General features: G+C 42.3%; 1 protein-coding gene across 1 annotated transcript; it reads left to right on the top strand.

Moving 5' to 3' along the window:
* On the top strand, nucleotides 1-13,518 carry LOC142159946 (uncharacterized). The gene is made up of 6 exons (XM_075214847.1): nucleotides 1-131; nucleotides 5,858-6,014; nucleotides 6,214-6,605; nucleotides 8,080-8,174; nucleotides 11,119-11,239; nucleotides 11,913-13,518. Exons 3-6 carry the CDS (start codon nucleotides 6,521-6,523, stop codon nucleotides 12,800-12,802), a joined length of 1,191 nt encoding a protein of 396 aa, XP_075070948.1. The 5' UTR covers nucleotides 1-131; nucleotides 5,858-6,014; nucleotides 6,214-6,520; the 3' UTR covers nucleotides 12,803-13,518.
* The last annotated feature ends 552 nt before the right edge of the window (nucleotides 13,519-14,070 follow it).

Genomic DNA, 14,070 nt, shown 5'->3' with positions numbered 1-14,070 from the left:
ACTCGCTGTACTACATTTCCCAGGACCCTCTGGTCGGGCAATTATAGATGACGTCATCATCGAGGCGACTTTGGGACTACAAAGAGAGAAAAGAAGCTTTGGACGTGAATCCTATAGCTTGAGAGAGGAGGGTGAGGAGTCCCCAGTGGTTTATTATAATTACTACATTTACAGTGTCATTATATATGAATTCTCCCAACCATGTTATATGTTATAATATAATGCTCGCTGTAATTATATGTTGCTGAGATGTGATCTCCACCCACATATTACTGAATACTCATATTAACTACAATAGGCTCATCCAGTTGAGTTATCAGGCCATATGATGTGCATAGGAAAATGCATACTCCGTGATTGAAACATGTTATCAAATATCTTTAGTTCTAACTAGATCTTCTATATATGGCAACTTGCAACATGGAACCAGGTCCATGGTTCCTGTGGGGAAGAGACTGATCTGTTAGTCCAATTAATTACTGTATATAGGTGCTTTTATAATGAAATGGTGCAAAAGGACTGTGTCGTAACCCACAGTGACCAAGCTCACCGGCTTTTAGAAGCCAGTGTAGTCATGTAGTCTGACTATGGGAATCTGGCAAGTAGTTAGTTATTGTAGGTTACAGTACATCATTTTTCTTCTGCGTTATTAAGTAAGCCCCAAAATGTTTAAACTGAATAATGCGGAAGTGCTGCCCTTCTTCATTGTTAAAGAGAAATCTAGTGACACCACCGTACATATTACCATCATCATCAGCTATTTATATAGCGCCACTAATTCCACAGCACTGTACAGAGAACTCGCTCACATCAGTCCCTGCCCCATTGGAGCTTACAGTCTAAATTCCCTAACATACACAGACGAAGGTCAATTTAATAGCAACAAAATAACCTACTTGTACATTTTTGTTGGAGTGTGGGAGGAACCCAAAGCACCTGGAGAAAACCCACACAAACGCGGGGTGAACATACAAACTCCACACAGATAAGGCAGAATTGATAACCACTAAGCCACTGTGCTGCCCATATTATCATTCACGGTTTACAGCAGCATTGTACAGTAAGAAAATAAACCATATATTGATAACAATATTGAAAATTACTTTAGGTAAAAGGTTAGACAGCCCTTCTCATTAGAGCGAATATTTAAATATTAAGCAAGGACTAATAAAATTCTCATGATAGGATTTTGATAGAGCTACTCAGTTGGCTTGCAGAACTCACTATTTAGTACAGTTCCGTTGCTTGCTTTTTTTTTCTCATAATTCCAGAGTTCTCCTGTCAGTCTAATTGAAGGTTGATAATCCTCTCACAATAGCTTACGCCAGTGGAATCCAAACCTTTTCAGTTCAAGGCACCCCTAAACCAAGATAATTACCAAGTAGTCCCCCGTCTTGCTTACCACTGGCCCTGGACGAGGCACCCCAGTGAGATCTCCAAGGCATGCCAGGGAACCTAGGAGCACAGTTTGGGAACTACTGGCTTAGGCTGTGGTCTGTTGAGAAGGGATATTTGTGACATCATTGGAGGGCTTAACATACTTTGTCACCAATGGCGACTAGAATATACACCTTGGTGACCAGTTTACAGGTGGCGTGCACATGTTTCTGTACTCCTGTATCTCTTCTATCATTGCATTCCTTGGCAAGGTCTCTCACTAAAGGGATAGAGGCACCGGCAAGACACTCGCTGGCAGAATTAATTGTCTTGTTGTTTTGTCTGTGGCTCTGAACTCTTGGAGAAATTTGTCAAGCTCTGTGGTATAATGTCATGGTGGACGTGACCAAGTTCAGAAAGGTCCGAATATAGGACAGAAAGCAGAAAAGAGGTAGCAGATACAACTCCTTGATTAGCAGATGACTTGTAGCCTGTGTAGAAGTATAACACACAACTATATCCATTCCTTTGATTACCCACAATAGTGCACATTCCGCAGAGATCTATTTAACTATGAATAATTATACAACCTGTTTCCACAGAAAGGAATTATCAATTTAGAAGCTTCTGTGAGTTTTCAGTGCTAATAAGGAAAAATGATGAGTACATGTATTAGTATTTTAGAAGTGTCTTTATTAAAGTAAGTCAATTTAAACAAAATTTAGATCCACACTCAGCGCTGGAATACTAATTGCAGCAGATAACGGCTCCTAATACAGCTGCACACAAGCTGTAGGTTAGTTAAATAGATACTGATATTAAGGGAGTCGTTGCAGCGCTACTGGGTTTTCTATAAATCCAAAATACAGAGAGAGAGAGATTTTAAACTGTTATCCTACAGACAATAATCTATTCCATTCATATAAAGAACAATAAGGAATCAAAGATAATGCAGGAGACTTGACTGAGCATTTAAGCAATCACTGACTTTCAAACGGTAGTCGTATTCTTCACACTCTAATTGAAACTTTTCAAGTTGCAGACTATAAGAAATGAACTTGCAGTCAAGTAGTAAACGATGTTCACGTAGCAGTTACTTGTATCAGGTGATATACTGCAGTTTTTCCTGCTGCCCAGGCATAGACTCTTGAGTCCCTACCCTTCTTCGGGGAGGGTTTGTATGGTACTGAGTTGGACAAAATCATCTTAGTGGCTACAGGGGGAAAAGTTTTCTCTCTTCCCCCGAGGCCCTCGTTTTCACTCATTTTACCATCTGGGCAAGGCAAGGGGCCAGGCTTCCCACCCGGGTTCCCCTTTCCTGCATTTCTTGAGTAGGTGGTTCAATTCCATCTACTCAAATCTCTTCTTGGTACAGAAGCCAGACGGGTCCTTCAGGTCCATCTCTAACTTGAGCGTCCAAATCAAGATGGACAAATTCAAGATGGAATCTGTCGTCAACAGCATGGAATGTAAGGAATTTATGGACATCATGGATGCCTACCTACATGTTCCAATCTGAAAGGGGATCCGTGCCTCCTACGGTTTGCTGTACATTTCCAACACTTCCAATTTAGAGCCCTGTCCTTACGGCGATCTAGGGGGTTGACTATCGTCCCCTATTTTTATGACCTCATGATCAAAGTGGCTTCTTCGACTTTGCTTCAGGTCCATGTGCAGGAGACTCACTGTTGAATATTTAATCTCAAGAAATCTAACCTGATTCCTACACAGCAGATAGTCTTCTTGGGATGTTGTTTGACACTCGTCTTTAGAGAGTTCTACTGCCAGAGGACAAGATTCTCTCCTTGCAGGGACTGGTAAAGTTCCTCCTGACCGGTAGACGAGGGTCGGTACATTCCTATATAACACCCTCATTAGGCAAAATGGTCTCCATCTTTGAGGCGGTTCAGTTAGCAAGGTTCCACTGCAGTGAAATTAAATAATTTCGAATGATTCTCACTTGCAACTGAGAAGTCAATGCATTAGGCTGTCTATCTGGGTGTGCCAGTCCCTTCTTTTGTGGTTGAAGACCAATCACCTCAACAGGGGTCACCCATTTACTATATGAGATTGGACTCTGGTAAACATGGATGCCAGCCTCAGGGTCTGGAGCTTCTATTAAATGTACTTGAAGTCAGGACAATTTTCAGCACCCTGGTAAGAGCTTAGCCCATCCTACGAGGAAGGGCGGTGAAAGTCCAGTCCAACAACGCCATGCCAGTGGCCTATCTGAATAGCCAGGGCAGCACCACCAGTGCCTAGGCCATGAAGGAGACCATGAATCATGCATTGGGTGGAAAGACATGTTCCGGCCATCGCGACAGTATTCATTCCAGAGGTAGATAACTGGGAAGCCGATCTTCTCATTCAGTACGTCCTTCATCTGGGAGAGTGGTGTCGACATCCAGACGTCTTCCAGCTTTTGGTGGATAGCTGAGGTCCACCAGACGTCGAGATGATGGCGTCCTGGTTGAACCACAAGGTGGAGACCTATTGCAGCATGACAGGCGACCCTCAGGTATTTTTAACTGTGGCCATGTTGGTTCACTTTGTCTTCCCCTCATTTGCCTATTCCATCCAATAACCCTGCTACCCAGGCTCCTCAAGAAGGTAAAGAGGAAGGGTGCATGAGTGACCTGGTGGCTCCAGACTGGCCAAGGACACTCGGGTACTCTCACCGTCTCGCCATAACAGAGGCTTTTTCCATGGAGACTCCCTTGAAGACCAGACCTTCTAAGCCAAGGTTCGCGACTGGCTTTAATGGCGTGGATGTTGATGCTATGATCCTTATAGCCAAGGGATTTTTGGATGGTGTGGTGCAGAACATAATGAGGACTTACAAATCAATATTGGCCAGGAACTATAATAGGGTTTGGAAGACCTACATTCCCTGGTGCAAGTACAAAGGGTATCTTGCGTTTTCCTTCATGTTCCTTCATGTTACTAGGTTTCCCTGTATGAGGGGTGGATGGGGGCTTGAGACTTAGCTCCTTGATGGTTCAGGTTTTGGCCTTTCAATGGAAGCTAGCTCTTCTTCCAGAGGTGCAGACCTCCCTGCAGGAAGTGCTGCATGTGCTCCCTTAATCCTGGTGCTCAATGTCTTATAACATCCTCACTTTAAACTGTTGGATTCAGTTCTTGATGTGGTAGATTGTTTTTCTCCTGACTGTCTCTACAGCTACGTGGGTTTCTATGTTGGAGGCTTTGTCCTCTAAGTCTCCCTTCCTCTTTTTCCATGAGGACAGAACTGTTCATAGCACTAAGCCTTCTTTTCAACCCAAGGTTGTTTCAAGGTTCCACCTGAACCAGTAGATAGTGGTCCGGGCTTTGAAAAGTTATGTGAACAGAACCAAGGAGGTGCGCAGGACAAAGAACCAGAAGGTCCTCTACAACGCCCAGGAGATGGGCTAGCCGGCCACCAAGCAAACTATTGCCAGGTTAATTGCTTCAGTTATACTCCAAGCTTACAAAGGGGCAAGTAAACCAGTTCCTGAGAATGTGAGGACTCATTCTAGTTGGTCTCTAGGTGCCTTATGGGTTGCGCAGCATCGTGCTTCAGCTAAGCAGCTGTGCAGGGTGACCACCTGGTCTTCAGTGCACACGTTTACAGGATTCTATCTGTTTTACACTTCTGCACCCATAGATGCTAGTTTTAGACGCAAGGTGCTGCGCACTGCATCACAGCATACCCTCCTATAGGGACAGCTTTGGAGTGCCGACAGTGTCCCCCTGAAATGAAGGAGAAATTAAGATTTTTGTTCTGAGTCCATGGGAGACGCCCTCCCTTTACGCTCTTGTTCTATTTTTTCCCTGTTATGTTTCTTATTGTAGTTAGGCAATGGTTGTGTTACCTCCTTTCCCTCTTATTCTTTACTCCTTTGGGGCTTTGTAAGTAAAAACAACTGAGTTACTAACAGCCAATGGGGGTATAGCGGCGGAGGAGCGTGAGCTTGTGCCTCGTTAATTTAAGTTGAATCTGGAAAAAAAAAAATTCTTTACTCAAATATAGCAGATAAACAATTAGCACATTGCTTTAGGATGCATATTGAAATTACACAGAAAATCAACTGAAGTTCTTTTTTTGCTGATGTGTTCAAAACTTCTGGGTGATGGCGGTAATATGTCAATATTCAAGACTACAATATCCCCCCCCCCCCAGGTCTATATTTTGTTTTCATCAAAAAAATAAAGTGCCCAAGCTCCATTTCACCACACTCTAAATACCCCAGTTTCTCCAGTGGATTCAGTATAAAAATCTCTATATTTCCTACAGTGATTTTTTTTTTTAAATAACTTAAACTTGTTAAATGCCAAAAACATTTGAAATAGATAACATTTTAAAATATATAACATATCAGTGGACATCACTAAGAGGTTCTATGATAATGCTCTTTTCATTTATTCCTATTCGAAGTTTCCATTTTCTCTCTACAGCATTGTTGTAAATAATGTAATGTATACATCTTTTCTATTCTATTAGGTCCAAGGAACAGGATAGTAAGTGTCTCTAACAGAGCTCATGTGAAAGTGTCCTGTTTAGATTATCTGACTCAATGAAGATGGACAAGAACAAGAGTCACATGACGGAGAGGATATTAAATCTCACTCTGGAGATCCTCTACCTGCTGACTGGAGAGGTGAGGGATTCTGGGAGTGTTACAGTGACATCACTGTATCTCTATTAATAAAATTGGGACGTGACTAGAGAGGTGAGGGACTATGGAAATGTCAGAAATACATAATTTTTTTTTCCATAATGGCTTTGGATTTCAGATTGAGATATGAAGATTTGACTGTGTACAGCAATATGTACTTATGTGTCTTATCAACACACAGGATTACACAGCACTGAAGAAATCTAGTGACAGTTTGGCATCCAGCAGTCGTCCCCGTGTATCAGGAGGATGGAGCAGGACCCAGAGTCCCATCATGGAACCTTCACCTCACTCACTGATACATGAAAGAAACAATGACCAGAGGATTCTAGAACTCACCAACAAGATCATTCAGCTGCTGACTGGAGAGGTGACTGCTGGGAATGGGACATTATACAGTAACACCAGGGGATGTGTCTGGGTGATGACTGTATCATTGTCTGTGTCAGGTTCCTATAAGGTGTCAGGATGTCACTGTCTATTTCTCCATGGAGGAGTGGGAGTATTTAGAAGGACACAAGGACCTGTACAAGGACGTCATGATGGAGAATCACTGGACCCTCACATCAATGGGTAAGAGAACTAACTAGATATACACTCACTTGCCACTTTAATAGGTACACCTGCTTGTTAATGCAAATATCTAATCAGACCAAACACAAGAATGGGGAAGAAATGTTATCTAAGTAACTTTGACCATGGAATTATTGTTGGTGCCAGACAGGGTGGTTTGAGTGTCTCAGAAACTAGTGATCTCCTGGGATTTTCACGTAGAAAATCCCAGGAGATCCCTGCCCTCTGTCTCCTGTCGCTTCTCTCCGCTCCCCTCAGTGACTCTCAACCTGTCATCCGTGCCCACCCTCTTGGGCCATAGTTACCTGCTTGTACTCACTTTTCCCCTCCCTCCCTCTCTTTCATGCTGTGCCTGAGCCCCCAGAGTTATAGTGCTTACTGTTACTTGTACTGTGCTGTTTCACCTTGTACTGTGCCATTGTTTGTCCTTGTACGGGGCTACGGATACTTTGTGGCGCCCTATAAATAAAAATTAATAATAATAATAATAATAGAACAGTCTCTAGTTTACAGAGAATAGGACACAAACCAAAAAACATCCAGTGAGCATCAGTTCTGTGGGCAAAAATGCCTTGTTAATGAGAGAGGTCAGAGAAGAGTGACCAGACTGGTAAGCGACAGTAACTCAAATAAACATGCGTTACAACAGTGGTATGCTGAAGAGCATCTCTAAAGGTACAGCAGGTCGAACCTTGAAGTGGATGGGCTACAGCAGCAGAAGACTACACCCGGTTCCACTCCTGTCATCTAGAACAGGAAACAGAGGCTACAGTGGGCAAGAGATAACAAAAACTGTACAATTGAACATTGTAGAAATCTTGATTTCTGCTACAACATGAAAATGGTAGGGTTATAATTTGGCATAAACAACATGAATCCATGGTTCCATCCTCCCTTGAGTCAACAGTGCAGGCTGGTGTTGCTGTAATGGTGGGGGGAATAGTTCCTTTGCACATATTAGGCCCCTTAATACTAATTGAGCATTGTTTTAATGCCCCAGCCTACCTGAGTATTGTTGCTGACCATGTGCTTCCCTTTATGGCCACAGACTACCCATCTTCTAATGGCATCTTGCAGCAGGTAACACGCCATGTCACAAAGCACACGTCATCTGAAGCTGATTCCATATACATGAGTTCATTGTAATATCCAATATCCTCCACAGTTATCAGATCTCAATCCAATAGAGTCCCTTTGGGATGTGGATGAATGATTTACAGTATGACTGTGCAGCTGACAGATCTGCAGTAACTGGGTGATGCTGTCATGTCAACATGGACCAGGATTTCTAAGGGATGTTTCCAGAACCTTGTTGAATCCATACCATGAAGAATTCAGGCTGTTCTAGATGCAAATATGGGTCCTACCCAATACTAGAAAGGTGTACCTAATAAAGTGCCCACTGAGTGTACACGTCTTCTGATAAATCTTATATAAACAAAGTATTCAGTCACTGTGTGTGTTTTTCCTACAGATAGATCTAGTAACAGAAATACACCAGAGAGATCTCCCAGTCCTCTTTATTCACAAGGTTTCAAGAAAGAAGATAATACTTTACATGATTCTCCGGTAAGAAATGAATGGCTTTTTAGGGTAGAAAGGGTTCTTTATGGTAAGAGCAACAGGGTTGTATTTGTATGTTCATCAGAGGGCTTCAAAATCAGTCAATGGTGGGGCTAGATGAGTAGATAGTTATTCAGTTTACTGTCTGAAGAGGGAAAATGAATGGTAAATTAATTTTTTGATAAATAATCGTTATTGTTAAATTTACGAAATTTGCATATAATTTTTCAGCACTAACAGCTCACCAGAGCTTTGAGAGCTACTTTAGAATTACCAATCATATTGTAGCTCTTTTACTGTGCCAACTGGTAAGAAGTGCCCGAAGACAACCTCATACTCCAGTCCATGTGCACTGGTAACCCTATTGGGTACGAGATCAGGTGGGCATGTATGCTGGTATAAAGTTAATATACTTTATTGTAAATGTAAAACACACTGACAGACTATAGCACTTAAAAGACAATATGCCAGTGGGTTGATAGTACAGTACCGTAAATATGCCAACCCATAACGGGAGAGCTACAGTTGTGGCCAAAAATATTGGCACCCTTGCAAAAATATTTGGTCTCTGCAATGCTTTCTCTGTTACTATTGCAGAAACTTTGTTTTTGTTTCTGGATTTAATACGGCATACACTTTTAAATCAGAAAATTAAAAAAAATGGAGCTGCCCCCGCTAACGCCAGGTGTAACAGCTGAATGTGAATGCCGCATTGATTTAGAGAAGGGGGTGGCTCATTGGTTCAGAAGTACAGGATACGCCTGGGGGGACGTGGCATGCCCTCATTTAATGAGAACATGCCTCCTTGTAACATGGCCGGGTCCCCTTCCTGGCATGCTAACGCGAGCGCGATTTCAAAGACCACAAAGTTGGAAGGTATATTTTAGTTAAATAGCTCCTGTCATATTATCACACATTTTACAATTATTAATAATGTAACATTAATATCCCGAGCTGGAGGTGTTTTTTCTGAACATGGAATCATGTTGGGGTGCTTCTTGTACTGTAATTATGCTTAAGGATCAAATAGGGTTTGAGATTGGCATAGGTTAAAATATGAGCAGACTAGATGGATCAATTGTCATGGTCTCTGTCATCCTTGTGCAGTTGTTTGCTAAGAGATGGAGGTCCATTTCAGTCTAAGGGCTAGATTTACTAAACTGAGGGTTTGAAAAAGTGGAGATGTTGCCTATAGCAACCAATCAGATTCTAGCTGTCATTTTGTAGAATGTACTAAATAAATAAAAGCTAGAATCCGATTGGTTGCTGTGGGCAACACCTCTACTTTTTCGAACACACAGTTTAGTAAATATATCCCTAAGTCTGATTGTGGGTGTCAGACTTTCAGGCTTGCTCTGCTGAAGTGTAGATTGGTAGAATTGTATAAGGGCAGAAGAATTGAGATGATCTAAGACAAAATTTTAGGAGTCTGTAATGGAATGGCAGGACTTACACTTCTCTTTTTAACAGAGCTACAGTAAAATTTCAGATTATTACTGAACAAAAAATGTATTACTTCTGTTACGAGCCGCGGCGGTACTCACAGCCGCCGTGGCTCGCTTCCTGTGTGCCCAGGCGTCCCGGCCGTCACCATGACGACCAGGACGTCACTTCCTCCTAAACCCTCTTTACAAAGCAGCGCCGCGTCCCGGAAACAAGGGGACAGCCGGGCGCGTACGCACAGGTCTGTAATAGCCTGATGGCTATTAGCTGTTCAATGTTCAATTTACAGGCATTAGCCTGCAGTTGTTTTCCTCATAGCCCTGATTGGTCTGTTGGTATGGTAGGCAATTAGTCTGCAGCTATGTATCTCCCAGGGGCAAACTCTGATTGGCTGTTGTCTGTATTTAAGGCAATGAGGTCTGCTGCCTCATTGCCGGTTATAGCTTCTGTTTGCCAGTCTGCTGACCTGCTCTTTGCCTTGTTCCTGTTTGCTGGAAATTCTACTGACTACCCGTGTATGACCTTTTGCTTGGATTTTGACCCTGCCTGTGTTTCTCATGACCTTGACCTCTGGCTTGAATACCGACCTCCCTGTCTGCTTGTGACCCCTGACCTTGGCTTGTTTATCGGATCTGCTACCTGCTGCCGGCCCTAGACCTCCGCTTGGACCTTACCCCGCTTGCCTGGGTTCTCCCCAGCCGGTACACACTTCACGACCCTCTGTCAGTCTGCAGCCCAGTCTGTCCCATCAGGGGCTCCAGTGAACACCTGATTGGCAGAGTAGACTCCGGGTTGTGCTGTGCCGGCTGGAGGGGTTCCTAACAACTTCATGGTTCAACTCTGCAATTATCAGTGTTGGGGATTAGTTATCTTGTAATTTTGTGAGGTGTCATTGTGTCAGTATCCAAAGCACCGGTCAGAGCAGGCAGCGGTCCAGCTATGGTCAGTATCCAAAGCACCGGTCAGGGCAGGCAGCGGTCCAGCTGTGGTCAGTATCCAAAGCACTAGTCAGGGCAGGCAGCGGTCCAGTTGTGGTCAGTATCCAAAGCAACGGTCAGGGCAGAAAGCGGTCCAGTTGTGGTCAGTATCCAAAGCACCGGTCAGGGCAGGCAGCAGTCCAGTTGTGGTCAGTATCCAAAGCACCGGTCAGGGCAGGCTGCGGTCCAGCTGTGGTCAGTATCCAAAGCACCGGTCAGGGCAGGCAGCGGTCCAGCTGTGGTCAGTATCCAAAGCACCGGTCAGGGCAGGCAGCGGTCCAGCTGTGGTCAGTATCCAAAGCACCGGTCAGGGCAGGCAGCGGTCCAGCTGTGGTCAGTATCCAAAGCACCGGTCAGGGCAGGCAGCGGTCCAGCTGTGGTCAGTATCCAAAGCAACGGTCAGGGCAGGCAGCATGCAGGCAAGTAAGTATATGTTCAAATCTGTTGAATGTATTTATATTTGTTTTATTAAAAATAACAACTTGATTAAATAGGCTTTTATATTTGCATCTTTTATTTTTTCTGATTAGGAGGATAATTTGAATATTATAGTTGTTGATATTGTGCCAAAAATGGAAGAAGATGATGAGACATATGTGAGAGATGACGTGAGGATTAAAGAGGAAGAAATTCCTATAGATATTGGCACCGGTGAGTAATAAGTACTCAGTACAGAGAATGTGGTAAACTGGATTTTCATGGTTCCTTCAGTGGAAAAGTGCTCTCGTTGTATCCCAGTTGTCAATTCTCCATGCTTAGATTAGTGCTATGTGTTTCCTGTGGAAACAGTGGTATTAGTGCTGCCAAATCTGCACTTTCACATTTTCTAGCTCACAAAAGGCCTCTGTGAAATCTGGATACGTTTTTGTGGGCTGAATCATTAAAATGCAGCCTATTAATTTGCTAGGATCCAGTGGTTTATGAATGTTTGGTCATGATGCACCAAAGTGATGTGACTTGTTCCCATTTTTGTGGAGGCTATTGGTGTATTTTACAACATGTCCTTGTAATAATAATTAAAACAAATGAATCCACATAATTAGACCAAATATCCAATACCTTATTCTTATCTAATATTGCTTAACATTGTTGAATATATTATTACATATGTTGTTGTACTTACTACAAGTATAAATCATGGTTGTGTTCACAATTTTATCTCTGCCTTTCTCCCTCTTATTTTCTCCCCTCCCCCTCTTCTCTCTCCACCTAACCCCCTCAACCTCTCCAACTCTCCGCGTGTGCCACTCTCTCCATCTCATTATCCCTCTGTCTCCCTACACGCCATGTATCAAGTATTCATGTTTTAACTTTCTCTTTCTAGATGATATAACAATGTGTGAAAGCAAAGCTCAAAGTTCTCAAGACAGCTTGAATGATCAAAACTTAAACCAAGTTGATCCTCTAGAGACCTCATCTGGTAATTCAGATTCGGATGCACAGAGCTTGAAACAATACATTTGTCCTCACTGCGGGAAATATTTTTCTCGCCTCTCACATCTTGTCATCCATCGGCGAATTCACACCGGAGAGAAGCCATTTGTGTGCTCTGAATGTGGGAAGAGTTTTTCCTGTAACTCTTATCTCGTTAAACACCAGCGGAGTCACACAGGAGAGAAGCCGTTTGCCTGCTCCGAATGTGGGAAATGTTTCAATCAGAGTTCCAACCTCTTCAAACATCAGAAAACTCACACTGGGGATAAACCGTTTGTATGCTCGCTGTGTGGCAAATGCTTCACACAGAAATCGCATCTCGTTATACATCAAATCATTCATACTGGGGAAAAACGATTCCACTGTTCAGAGTGTGGGAAGTGTTTCAGCAATAATGCTCGGCTGGTCGCGCATGTAAGGGTTCACACCGGAGAGAAGCCATTTGGTTGCTCATTGTGTGACAAACGTTTTACACAGAAATCTCATTTAGCCAAACATCAAATAGTCCACACAGGGGAGAAACCGTTTGTGTGCTCTGAATGTGGGAAATGTTTTATTAGTAACTCACATCTTGTTATACACCAGAGGATTCACACAGGAGAAAAACCGTTTTCGTGTTCGGAGTGTGGAAAGAGGTTCACCCAGAAGTCGGATCTTGTTCGACATGAAAAAATCCATGTGGGAGAGAAACCATTTGTTTGTTCAACGTGCGGAAAACAGTTCCTTTGTAAGGCATATCTTGCCCAACATCAAAGGGTCCACTTAGACAAGGGCACTTAAGGCTTGGATTTTTAGGATACTGCTATCATTTTCCTTTTTTACGAATATTAAACTGATCAGGATTTTTTTTCATTGCAAAAAGAAAAGACGGCAATATAAAATGTGAACATTTTTGCATAGGTCATATTATCTAAATGCGATTTAATATTTATTTATTTTGTGTAATATAAATCCCAAAATGTTTCTCTTTTGATTTTCGCTTCTATTTATTATGTTCCTTCTCCATATGCAATGGAGCACAATACCATTTTCTAACCTATAGATAGGAATTTATGTGTGTGCGTATATATGCAGCAAAAAAGTGATATCAATATACCATGCAAGGGGTGCAAATGCCATTTTTTTAAAAAAACTTTTGCATGTAGGGAAAATACTGTGGAGCTTAAATTTTTAGACTGTGATTTAGAGTTGAGCTAGGATGTGCCCCCCTCCCAGAATTAATTATGTCTGGATATTTTAAATGACCCTTCCTACGCCCCTACAGAGCAACATGCTTTTGCCAAGTTCAAGTTGGATTTACGCATCTATCAGACCTAATATTTAAAATTGCTGAGTTCTGATCATTCACTAATCATTAGGGAAACCTGTGTATTGTAAGAAATAATGGTGCTTTTGTAAAAGTGACATGACTGAGTGGGCCTAATAGACTGTAATTTACAGTAATGAGTCCATTATTCCTTATAGTATACACATTTCACATTGACACAGCAAGTCGTTACTATCCAAATATGCCTACTGTATATTTACTGTTCTAATATAAGGATAAATTACTATGTTTCTTGGGTTCAACGCGAATTGTCTTATAATGTATGAATGATGCATAACACAACACTGGTTTGGACAGGACTACAACATATACAAAAACTACAACATACTTACTTTCCCAAATAATAAGGAAGCACATCGGTATGCATTTTTCTTTGCACCGCTTTTGCATTTTGCTGTATAGATTTTTATGCATCACTGCCGTTCCCTTTTATATCAATTTGGTCAAGTATGCAAAGAAAGTAGGTTTCTGAATAATAATGTACACCCACATGTCTTACTATAATAGAACTAGAAAGTAACATCAACTTAAAGGGGCTACAATCTCAAAAAAGGTATTTGCCTAATTGAGCCTAGAAGAATGTGTATGATAGAATTGGTTCTGTGATCTCTCTCTCTGTAGGCTATGAGTAAACTTAGGGAGTTGTCTGCTACCTCTTTGCTGCTCTTTTCCCAGACCTGGCCACACCCCGATTATGTCATACCCAACTCCCAACGATGTC

Source organism: Mixophyes fleayi, chromosome 6 (genome assembly GCF_038048845.1).
Source record: "Mixophyes fleayi isolate aMixFle1 chromosome 6, aMixFle1.hap1, whole genome shotgun sequence".
In the NCBI taxonomy this organism is placed as follows: Eukaryota; Metazoa; Chordata; class Amphibia; order Anura; family Limnodynastidae; genus Mixophyes; species Mixophyes fleayi.
The sequence above is the reverse complement of the archived record's forward strand: the minus strand, read 5'-3'. Positions and strand labels throughout refer to the sequence as shown.

What these genes read in the sequence shown, in the direction of transcription:
- LOC142159946 (XM_075214847.1), top strand. Translation starts at nt 6,521, where the DNA reads ATGGAGGAGTGGGAGTATTTAGAAGGACACAAGGACCTGTACAAGGAC. An exon ending in CTGGACCCTCACATCAATGG is followed by an intron (nt 6,606 to 8,079) that starts GTAAGAGAACTA and finishes TTTTTCCTACAG; the next exon opens with ATAGATCTAGTAACAGAAAT. An exon ending in ATACTTTACATGATTCTCCG is followed by an intron (nt 8,175 to 11,118) that starts GTAAGAAATGAA and finishes TTTTCTGATTAG; the next exon opens with GAGGATAATTTGAATATTAT.